Consider the following 10,399-nt stretch of genomic DNA (forward strand, 5'->3'; position numbering starts at 1 on the left):
GTGGGTGCTGTTCTCTAGTTGGATCCAACCTTCCCCTTTCCACTGGTTCCCTCGTGAGCTCTGCCTGGCCAGAAGGGGGGTGCCAGGTTGGGGCGGGCTCAGGTTCCGCAGCTGAGCACGCCAGCCCTGGAGTCAGGCAACCTGGGGCCCGCGCCTGCACTTGGCAAGTCTCTTAACCAGCGGAAGCCTCAAGTTGCTGCACCCGTCAAGTGGGGAAGGTCATAGCCCCTACCTGCTACGGTTTTTGTGAGGATTGTGTGAGGTAAAGCAAGTAAGGGGCTTAGCAGAAATCTTGGCATATAATTGGCGCTCGGTGGCCTGAAAAAGGAGGGGAGTCTGCACTTCAGCCGTGGCTGCGGTCCCAGAAGGAGAAACAGCCTTCCTCCTCTTGGCTGTTTCTCCAATAGGTTCGGACATCTGGACCTCCACAGAGAAGAGGCTCTTTAAGAAGGCGTTCTGTGCCCACAAGAAGGACTTCTACTTGATACACAAGACGGTAAGGCAAACATGGCAGGCTGGTGTAGACAAGGCTCCCTCACACGGCCGAGGCGCTAAAACTGCAGGGCCTGTCAGGGGCGATACTCTGCTCATGCTGTGAACAGTTGACAACTAAAATGCCATTGCTTTGAACAACCCCAAACAGTACAGAAATGAATCCCATGTTCAAAATAAAGCCCTCCGGGCCCCTCCCCACAATCCTACTTCTGATTGACAACCTGACAGGCATTTGCTGCCCATATGGATTTTACACACCTGTATGCACTTTCTCAAAAAAGGATGAGATCATATATTTAATATCCTGCTGATTATTTTGCTCCTTTTTTAACTTGATGTACGCAAAATTGCACATAATCAAAGTGTAAGATTTAATGTTTTTGACATATTTATACACTTGTAAGACCATCACCATGATCAAGATAATGAAAATATCTGTCACCCCCAAAAGTTCCCTCCTGCCCCTTTGCAACCCTTCCTTCCTGCCACCCGGGTCCCTAGTCAACTCTTGTCTACTTTCTGTCACTATAAATTAGTTTGCATTTTCTAGAGGTTTATATAAATGCAATAATCATACAGCATGTGATCTTCTTTGTCTGGCTTCTTACACTCAACATAATGATTTTGAGATTCATCCATGTTGTCGTGTATACCCATAGTTCATCCCTTTATTGCTGAGGAGTATACCATTGTATGGACGGACCACCGTTCATTTAACCATCCACCTGTTGGCGGTTTCCAGTTACTGATGACTACAGATAAAGCTGCTCTGAACACTCACGTACAAGTCTTCGTACGGACATGTACTGGGTTCTTTTTTTTTTTTTTGCGGGGATGGGGGTGGGATTATAAATACCTAGGAGGGGAATGAGGGTAAGTTATAGTAGATGTATGTTTAACTTTTTAAGAAACTGCCAAACTGTTTTCCAGAGTGGCTGTACCACTTCCCATTCCCACCAGCAGGTTATGAAAGGTTCAGTTGCTCCACACCCTCGTCAACACTTGGTATGCTCAGTCTTTTTAATTTTAGCCATTCTAATGAGTGTACAGTAGCATCTGACTCCATTTTTCTAATGACTAATGATGCTGAGCATCTTTGTGTTTTTTTGCTATATGTGCACCTTCTCTGGTGAGCTGTGTGTTCATATCTTTTGCCTATGTTTTTATTGGAGTGACTGTGTTTTTATTGAGTTGTAGGAGTTCTTATTTTGTTCTGAACACCAGTCCTTTATCCAGATATATGCTTTGGAAATATTTTCTCCCAATATGCAATTTGTCAGTGTCCTAACAGTGTCTTTTGAAGAAAAGTTTTTAATTTTGATTAAGCATAACTTATTAGTTTCTCTTTTATAGACTGTGCTTTTCGTGTTGTATCTAAGAAATCTTTGCCTAACCCAAAGTCACAAAGATTTTCCCCTGTGTTTTCTTCTGGAGGTTTTATAGTTTTAGGTTTTATTTCTAGATTTATGATCCATTTTAAGTTTATTTTTGTATGGGGTACGAGGTGAGTTCATTTTTTGCGTATGGATATTTATTGTTCCAATACCTTTTGTTGGAAAGATCATACTTTCTCCACTCAGTTGGTTTTGTACCTTTGTTAAATATCAGTTGGCCATATATATATGCATCTACTTCTGGGCTCTGTATTCTGTTCCATTGATCTCTTTTATTAAGCTCTTCCCATACTGTCTTTATTACTGTAGCTTTATTCTAAGTCTTGAAATCAGAAAATGTTAGTCCTTCAACTTTGTTATTCTTTTTCAAAGTTATTTTTTGTATTCTAGATCCTTTTTATTTCCCTATGAATTTTAGAAATAACTTGTCAATTTCAAAATTAAAATTCCTGCTAGGAACTTGATTGGTACTGTTTTTGACTCTATAGGTCAACTGGGGAGAGTTGTTATCTTAACAATATTGAGTCTTCTGACTCGTGAACACGGTATATCTCTCTATTTAAATCTTTAATTTTTCAGCAATGTTTTAAAGTTTTTAGTGTACAGTTGTTGCATATTTTTTGTCAGATTTATTCCTAAGTACTTCTGTTTTTTATGATGTTATAAACAGTTCTTTTTTATTTCAGTTTCCAATGGTTTGTTGCTAGTATGTATAGAAATAAAATTGATTTTTATATTGATCTTGTGTTCTGAAGTGTTGCCAAACTAACTTACTAGTTTTGGTAACTTTTTTGTGGATTCCACTGGATTTTCTACATAGACAGTCATATCATCTGCAAATAAAGACACTTTTATTTCTTCCTTTCCAACCTGAATGCCTTTACTTTTTTTCTTGCCTTTTTGCACTCTAGAACCACCAGTACAGTATTGAGTAGAAGTGGTAAGAGTGGAAATCCTTGTCTTGTTCATGATATTTGAGGGAAAACCACTCCACCGTTAGCTGTAGGGATTTTGTAGGTATCATTTATCAGGTTGAAGAGAAGTTCCTTCTATTCCTATTTTGCTGAGAGTTTACATCAGCAATGGACATTGGATTGTATCAAATGCTTTTTCTGCACCTATCAAGATGCTCATATGATTTCTCTTTTTTAAGTTTAATATGATGAATTACATTGATTTTAGATTGTTAAACCAACCTCACATTTCTGGGATGAGCTCCACTTAGTCATGGTATATTGTCCTTTATATATATAGAGAGAGAGAGAGTTGGATTCTATTCGCTAAAGTTTTGTTGAAAATTTTTCATCTATGTTCATGAGGGACATTGGTCTGTAGCTTTCTTTCCTTGTAATATCTTTGTCTGGCTTTGGTGTCAGAGAAATGTTGAACTTATGGAATGAGTTGCGAAGTATTCCTTCCTCTTCAGTTTTTTGGAGGGCTCTGCCTAGCTGTCGCGTAAGGCTATGAGGTATCCACCACGTAAGGACACTCTGCTTTAATTAGTCCCAGTCGGTAGACATGTGGCTCCACGTGATGTCACAGTGAGCGTCCTCGCGTGTACCTTTGTGTGCGTTTTCCTGGAGAGAAGTGCTCCTGGGCTAGCCTTGTTGCTCAGAGCGTGCAGAGCTTAGATGGTGTTGACTCTGGTGGCTTCTCTCTGAACTCCTTCATCCCCGGGAGGACTTTGTGATTCTCCGTCCCCTGTAGCAGAGGAGCATACCAAGCTGTAGGGGAGAGACGTTTCAGGAGGGCTTTCAAAACGTGGCAGCTGGCCCCATGGGGAGGGGATTTAGGGCGTCAAGGCCATACTCACTGCTGCTCCTGAGGCACTGTCCTTAGCCGGCTTTTGTCTTCCTCCACTAGGTCCAGACAAAAACTGTAGCCCAGTGCGTTGAGTATTACTACATCTGGAAAAAAACGATGAAGTCTGACTGCGGCCGAGCCCCAGTGCCGGAAAAGAGGGCCAAGAGAGAGCCGGATGAAGCAGACAGGACCAAAGCGAAGGTAGAGGGTCTCGGGGTAGGGCTTCTGGAGTTCAGTGCGGATCTGGATGCCCAGTGCCCAGCCAAGATGGGCGGGGGTGAGGGGGTTGCACCCCACGACGTTTGTGCTCTGGACACCTGCTTCTCCCTTAGAAGGGCGGCAGGGCGGTCAGCACCCTTTCATCATCTCTGCCACCTCTGCAGGTCACTCGTAGCCCTCGGGATAGACCCAGCCACCGTCCAATCCCCGAATTAAAGAGAAAGACTGACAGGAGGGAGTCCACCCTCAACTCCAGCCCAAATGCCAGCTCGAAGCGGACCCCTGAGCTGCCGGGGAGCAGGGAGGGCCAAGGCTTCTTTCCCTGCCGGGAGTGTGAGAGGTACCGCCCTTTCCCTGGATGCTCCCACGCCACCTGCCCTCAGCCCCCTGGGGTCCCCCCCTCAGGGCTACCCGCCTCCCCCTGCTCTGACCCCTGTGTCCTCTGGTGCCTCCTCAGGGTGTTTGACAAGATCAAGAGTCGAAATGCCCACATGAAGCGGCACCGGCTTCAGGACCACGTGGAGCCCATCGTCAGGGCAAGGTGGCCCGTGGAGCCCTTCCAGCTGGAGGAGGAGGAGGAGGGCGAGCTAGGAGCTGGCATCAGCCCTCTGCAGCGGTGAAATCTGCACGGGCAGCCAGTTGGGACGGGCACCTCCAGCCCTGTCACGTCTCCTTTAGCCACTCCAAGGCACCCCTCTGCCTCCCTGGCCCCGTCACTGTCCCCACCGGGCAGCCCAGCTTGCAGACATGAAAGCCATTAGGCCACGAGCAGGCAGGGGACGCACAGTCATCTGACCGCTGTGAAGGCCCTGTCAGCTGTGCCAGAGGCTCTGTTCTCTTTAGGTTAATAGCCTCTCACCTTCTTTCAGTTCTACTCCTTCCAGAGCAGAGAGGCTTGGGGAGGGAAAGGTTAGATCTGGGTAGTTCTTCAATCTTAGCCTCAGTTTCAGGCTTTGGTTACATTTGTTAGATAAGGCCAAGATGTAGAGAATCAGTGGGAAATACCTTCAGATCTCCACGTGTTGGGGCCCCTTACCGGGGGTTTCTCTGCCTTCGAATTCTGTCCCTAGTCTTGCCATGACTTATACATTGTTTTTTTTGTACTGTCGACTTGTAAATCTTATTAAATTGGGTTCTTAAGCAGCTGTCTTACGGCTTCCCTGCCTGTTGATCCAGCAAAGGCTTTTGAGCCCCTGCCCCTCCCAGAAGCCACAGTGACGAGTAAACTGAGTCCCTGCCCTGGAGGAGCCTCATACATTAACGCAGCCAGCATTTATCAAGCACCTACTGTAGCTGTGCCAGGCAACGCCCAGTCCGAGTGATGGGGACACAGTGATGGAGGGACAAGGCCCCTCCCCTCACAAAGCAGGAAGGGAGCAGTGATAAATCAGCAAAAAGGCGACTTTAGATATCTATAGTGTGTATGCTTTTGGCCGTAATAACAGAGTCGTCAGCGTAGGTTTAAGCTCTCAGGACACGTGGTGGTGCCAGCGGCTCCACGGTGAAGTCAAGGCCTGCCAGCAGTGGCCAGCGTCAGCAAGTTGGCTGCAGCAGCAGCAAGAATCCCCTCTTCTACGCCGAGCACCCAAACCTTCAGAGGGTGCAGGGCAGAGAGCAGCTCCCTCCCTTCCTTGTTCCCCTTTTTAAGAGTGAGGAAAGCTTGTAGCAGCGCCCAACAGAACGCCCCCCACGTCTCCTCAGCCAGAACTGTAGCCCATGCTCTTTCTAAACTGATCCCTGGCAGTGGAAAGGGAAGTGGCCACCGTTATCCCGGACCTTCAAGATTTGTCTCCAGGACAAAGGCACAAGCTGTGTCCCCCCCTGGTTCTCCCCAGTTCCAGGACTGGGGAGAACCAGTGTGTTCCCTCAAATTTGTTGTCACCCGATCAAAACTGGAATCCCATTTGCCAGGAAAAGAAGAGGAAGCAGAAATAGCCACTGGGGAGTCAGACCTTGTGTCCACCACAAAGCGACATGAGGAAAGTACAGCAGGGGGCCAAGTTCAAGGGAGTGACAGGGAGTGGCAGACACTGGTAGGTGGATGGCGCGGGGGTGGGAAGCCACACTGAGGAGGCTGCTGAGGCTGAGACCCGCTTCCAGGCCACGGTGTGGCAAAGCGCAGACTCTGCCACGGGAACCAGGGGAGGCTGTTCAAAGCTCTAGCTGCTGTGTGGGGGCCGTGGGCGGTGAGACGGGAAGCCTGGAGAGTAGCTGGAAGGCTCTCAGCGGAGACGGTGGCCTGGGCTGGAGTAGCAGTGAAGAGGCCAGAAGCGCAAGGATTAGGGATCACGTTAGAAGTAGATTCAGACTTGCTGATGGGTCACACGTCACAGGGAGAGCTGGTAAGGAAAAGGACGGATCGAGGTTGGCATGGCAGGTTGGGGTTTGAGCAACTGAGTAGATGCTATTAACTGAGATGAGGAAGAGGGACACATCAGAGGATTGATGGCTTAAAGGCGTGATTGTGTCTATAACTGTGTGCTGCCTTCGGAGGGACTGGCTAGGGGAGCAGGGTAAATGGTGGTGTCAGGAGGCTTCACAGAAGGGCCAGCTTTCAGCTCAGTAAATCTGAAAAGACGGGGAGGGAGGAGCAGAGGAGGAAGTTGAGTTTGAAGTGGTGCGGGCATTGTGGTTGGGGAAAGGACTCTGGCATCAGATGAACCAGAATTTACGGCCTGGCTCTTCCTTCTTTGCCACCTTGGGCAAGTCATTTTCCCTGTTTGAGTCTCAGTTTTCTCATCCTGTAACTGGGATGGAAAACGCCTACCCCCATATATCTGTCTTGTTTTGTTTTTTTAATGCCTTTAACTTTTTTTATTTTTTTAATTTTTGCTGTGTTGGGTCTTCGTTTCTGTGCGAGGACTTTCTCTAGTTGCGGCGAGCGGGGACCGCTCTTCATCGCGGTGCGCGGGCCTCTCACTGTCGCGGCCTCTCTTGTTGCGGAGCACAAGCTCCAGATGCGCAGGCTCAGTAGTTGTGGCTCACGGGCCCAGTTGCTCCGTGGCATGTGGGATCTTCCCAGACCAGGGCTCGAACCCGTGTCCCCTGCATTGGCAGGCAGATTCTCAACCACTGCGCCACCAGGGAAGCCCCCCATATATCTGTTGATGAGAAAAATGTAAATCGGATATTGGCAGGTGCCCCGTATGACCTGAGCACTCATGCTGTTGAGCCGCTTAACAAGCACTCATGCTGTTGCTGTCACTGTGTGGGTCGCGCCCTCCATAACAAGTGAAGCCCGAGACACTGGAAATGAAAGTCTCTGGCTTCATGGTCGGGTGGTATATTAGTTATCTATTGCTGCGTAACAAATTAAGCTGAAACTTAACAGCTTTAAACAAATGGAAACTTTTACAATAGTGCTGCTTAGAGGGGCAGGGAACCCAAACTGTTCGTGGTTATCCAAACTCACCCCCATCTTATCTGCGGTCAGAATACAGTGGCAACCACAAGTGGGTGGTCCAGAAGAATCTCTGAAGGTAAGAAGAGAGTTGGGCAAAGGTTTCTTGTGAATTACCTCCCCCCAGCCAAACTCCACCCCCAGAAAACAGTGTTTTCTCAACCCCAAATTATCTGCATCCTAATCATCTAGAGGTCCTGTAAAAAATGCAAATTCCTGTACCCCACCACAGACTTTCCTAATCTGAATTATTGGAGGTAGGGCCCTGGAACTTAAATTTTTTTAAAGAAACTTTCTTAGAAGAATAGTTTATAGATATGCATAAAAGTTGGGAAGATGGTATAGAGAATTTCCATATACCCCACACTCAGTTTCCCCTATTATTATCTTACATTAGTATGGTACATTTGTTACAATTAATGAACCAATATTGCCATATTATTATTAACTAAAGTCCATCCTTCATTCAGATTTCATTAATTTTTACCTCATGTCCCTCTTCTGTGCCAGGATCCTCCCAGGACACCACATTACATTTAGTTGTCACATCTCCTTAGGCTCCTCATGGCTGTGACAGTTTCTCAGACTTTCCTTGTTTTTGATGACAGTTATGAGAAGTCGTGGTCAGGTATTTTGGAGAATGTGCCTCAACTGGGGTTTGTCTTATGTTTCTCATGATCAGAGGGTGAGGAAGACCGCAGAAGTGAAGTGCCACTGTCATCACATGTTATTAAGGGTACACAGTATCAGTGTGACTTATCCCTGTTGATGTTAAACTCCACCACCTGGCTGACAATGTTTGTCATGTTTCTGCACTGTAAACTTAGTCCCCGCCCACAATCCTCTCATCTGTGGAAGGAAGTCACTGTGCACAGTTCATGCGTAAGGTGTGAAGAGTCATGCTTCAACTTCTTGAGGGCAGAATAGCCACATAAATTATTTGGAATTATGCACGGCCATTTATTTACTTGTTCAGTCATTCATTTACATCAGCATGGGCTCATGGAGATTTTATAGACTGGGTTATTATCCAGTGCTACTTTGTTGCTCAAATTGTTCCAGCTTTGACTATTGGGAGCTCTTTCAGTTGGCTCTTGTGTCTCTTTGACATACCCCATTTGTGTGTGTGCGTGTGTATGAGAGAGAGAGAGAGAGAGAGACAACGAGATGGAGGCTGAGAGACTTCTGTTCTGGAACTACAAGATGCTCTAAGCACATCCTGTATAATTTCCTGCCCAGTCCTAGAACCAGCCATTTTTCCAAGGAGCCCTGGTTACTTTTATTGGAGAACAGTATTAAAAACTAAGATCTGGGCACTAGGTGTGTTTGAACCTGAATTTTTAACACAGTCTCACCAGCTATTTCTTATTGAAACCAGAGTTAGAGAACCTCTGCTCTCAGTTTTGACTCCCGTCACTCAAATATCAGCATACCTCAGAGGTACTGCAGGTCCGGTTCCAGATCACCACAATAAGGCCAGTCATAGGAGTTTTGTTTGTTTCTTTCCCAGTGCACATAAGTTATGTTTACACTATACTATAGTCTATTCAGTGTGGGGTAGCATTATGTGTAAAAAAAAAAAAAAAGTACATATCTTAATTTGATAATACTTTATTGCAGACTTCCCTGGTGGCGCAGTGATTAAGAATCCGCCTGTCAATGCGGGGGACACAGGTTCGAGCCCTGGTCCAGGAAGCTCCCACATGCCGCGGAGCAACTAAGCTCATGCGCCTCAACTACTGAGCCAGCGCTCTAGAGCCCGCAAGCCACAAGTACTGAGCCCGCGTGCCACAAGTACTGAAGCCCGCGAGCCTAGAGCCCATGCTCCGCAATAAGAGAAGCCACTGCAATGAGAAGCCCACGCACCGCAACAAAGAGTAGACCCCACTGGCCACAACTAGAGAAAGCCCGCGCAGCAATGAAGACCCAATGCAGCCAAAAAGAAATAAATAAAAGAAATAAGAGAAAAAAGTCTCCAAATATTTGGAAACTAAATAACACTCTTCTAAATAACTCATGGGTCAAAGAAAAAAATCAAAAATGAAATTATAGGGGCTTCCCTGGTGGCGCAGTGGTTGAGAGTCCGCCTGCCGATGCAGGGGACACGGGTTCGTGCCCCGGTCAAGGAGGATCCCGCATGCCGCGGAGCGGCTGGGCCTGTGAGCCATGGCCGCTGAGCCTGCGCGTCCGGAGCCTGTGCTCTGCAGCGGGAGAGGCCACAGCAGTGAGAGGCCCACGTACCGCAAAAAAAAAAAAAAAAAAAAATTATAAAAAAAAAACTGCTAAAAAATGCTAACCATCATCTGATCCTTTAGCCAGTCGTAACAGTAACATCAAAGGTCACCGATCACAGGTCACCCTAACAAATATAGTAATAAAAAACTTTAAAGTATTGCAAGAATTACCAAAACGTGACAGTGAGACATGAAGTGAGCCGACGCTGTTTGGGAAATGGCGCAGCTTGGACAGACTTGCTCAACACAAGGTTGCCACAAACCTTCAATTTGTGAAAACCGTAATTTCTGCGAAAGGCAAGAAAGCAAAGCACGATAAAATGATGTTCGCCTACTTCACTGGCCTTCCCAAACCAATTTCAGCGTAGGTCGACAGAGGGCGCAGGAAAGGGGATACCATTTTCCGTCTTACCACTTAGGCCTTTCCAAGTGAAGGAGAACGTCAGGAGGTAAAGAGCGAAGGCGGGGACTAAACTCTGCGCAAGGGAACTGTCAAACCCAGGCGTGGATTGGCCGTGTCTTCCGGCATGGAGCTGTCACGTGAGGATCAATGGTCAGCTGACTACGGTCCAAATTCCGCCGGGAAGTGCAGACGGAGCCAAGAGCTGATGTTGATTGGTGGAGGAGGATCCAGAAAGGTAGCACCTCAAGGCGGGTCCTTGGCGGTGAGGACTACGATTGGCTTACGCGGAGTCACGTGGTCTGTCCCGGTAGCACCAGGAAGAGAGTAGGTGCCGTACGCGGATGCATACGCATGCGTTAAAGCATCGGGTCGCCAATTGGAGGCCGTGAGTCACGGGGCGGCGCGCGGCGGCTGGCGGGGGCGTGGCCGACGGGGCGCGCGCCGCGCTACG

General features: G+C 47.4%; 1 protein-coding gene and 2 long non-coding RNA genes across 3 annotated transcripts in view; 1 reads left to right on the forward strand and 2 right to left on the reverse strand.

The window, feature by feature from the left end:
- Positions 1-5,409, forward strand: part of ZNF541 (zinc finger protein 541) — a 37,251-nt gene extending 31,842 nt beyond the window's left edge. Inside the window, exons 13-16 of the mRNA XM_067718882.1 lie at positions 408-496; positions 3,753-3,893; positions 4,076-4,251; positions 4,369-5,409. Of these exons, the coding sequence (XP_067574983.1) occupies positions 408-496; positions 3,753-3,893; positions 4,076-4,251; positions 4,369-4,531 (569 nt within the window). The 3' untranslated portion in view covers positions 4,532-5,409. The remainder of the gene's footprint in view (positions 1-407; positions 497-3,752; positions 3,894-4,075; positions 4,252-4,368) is intronic.
- LOC137214738 (uncharacterized) lies at positions 471-10,147 on the reverse strand. Its single transcript, XR_010939019.1, has 3 exons — positions 9,958-10,147; positions 3,703-3,796; positions 471-3,613 (listed from the first exon to the last, which is right to left on the reverse strand). It is a non-coding gene; the product is annotated as an uncharacterized lncRNA (long non-coding RNA).
- Positions 6,688-7,385, reverse strand: LOC137215348 (uncharacterized). Its single transcript, XR_010939268.1, has 2 exons — positions 7,324-7,385; positions 6,688-7,012 (listed from the first exon to the last, which is right to left on the reverse strand). It is a non-coding gene; the product is annotated as an uncharacterized lncRNA (long non-coding RNA).
- Positions 10,148-10,399: the final 252 nt, after the last annotated feature.

Source organism: Pseudorca crassidens, chromosome 20 (assembly GCF_039906515.1).
Source record: "Pseudorca crassidens isolate mPseCra1 chromosome 20, mPseCra1.hap1, whole genome shotgun sequence".
Taxonomy (NCBI): domain Eukaryota; kingdom Metazoa; phylum Chordata; class Mammalia; order Artiodactyla; family Delphinidae; genus Pseudorca; species Pseudorca crassidens.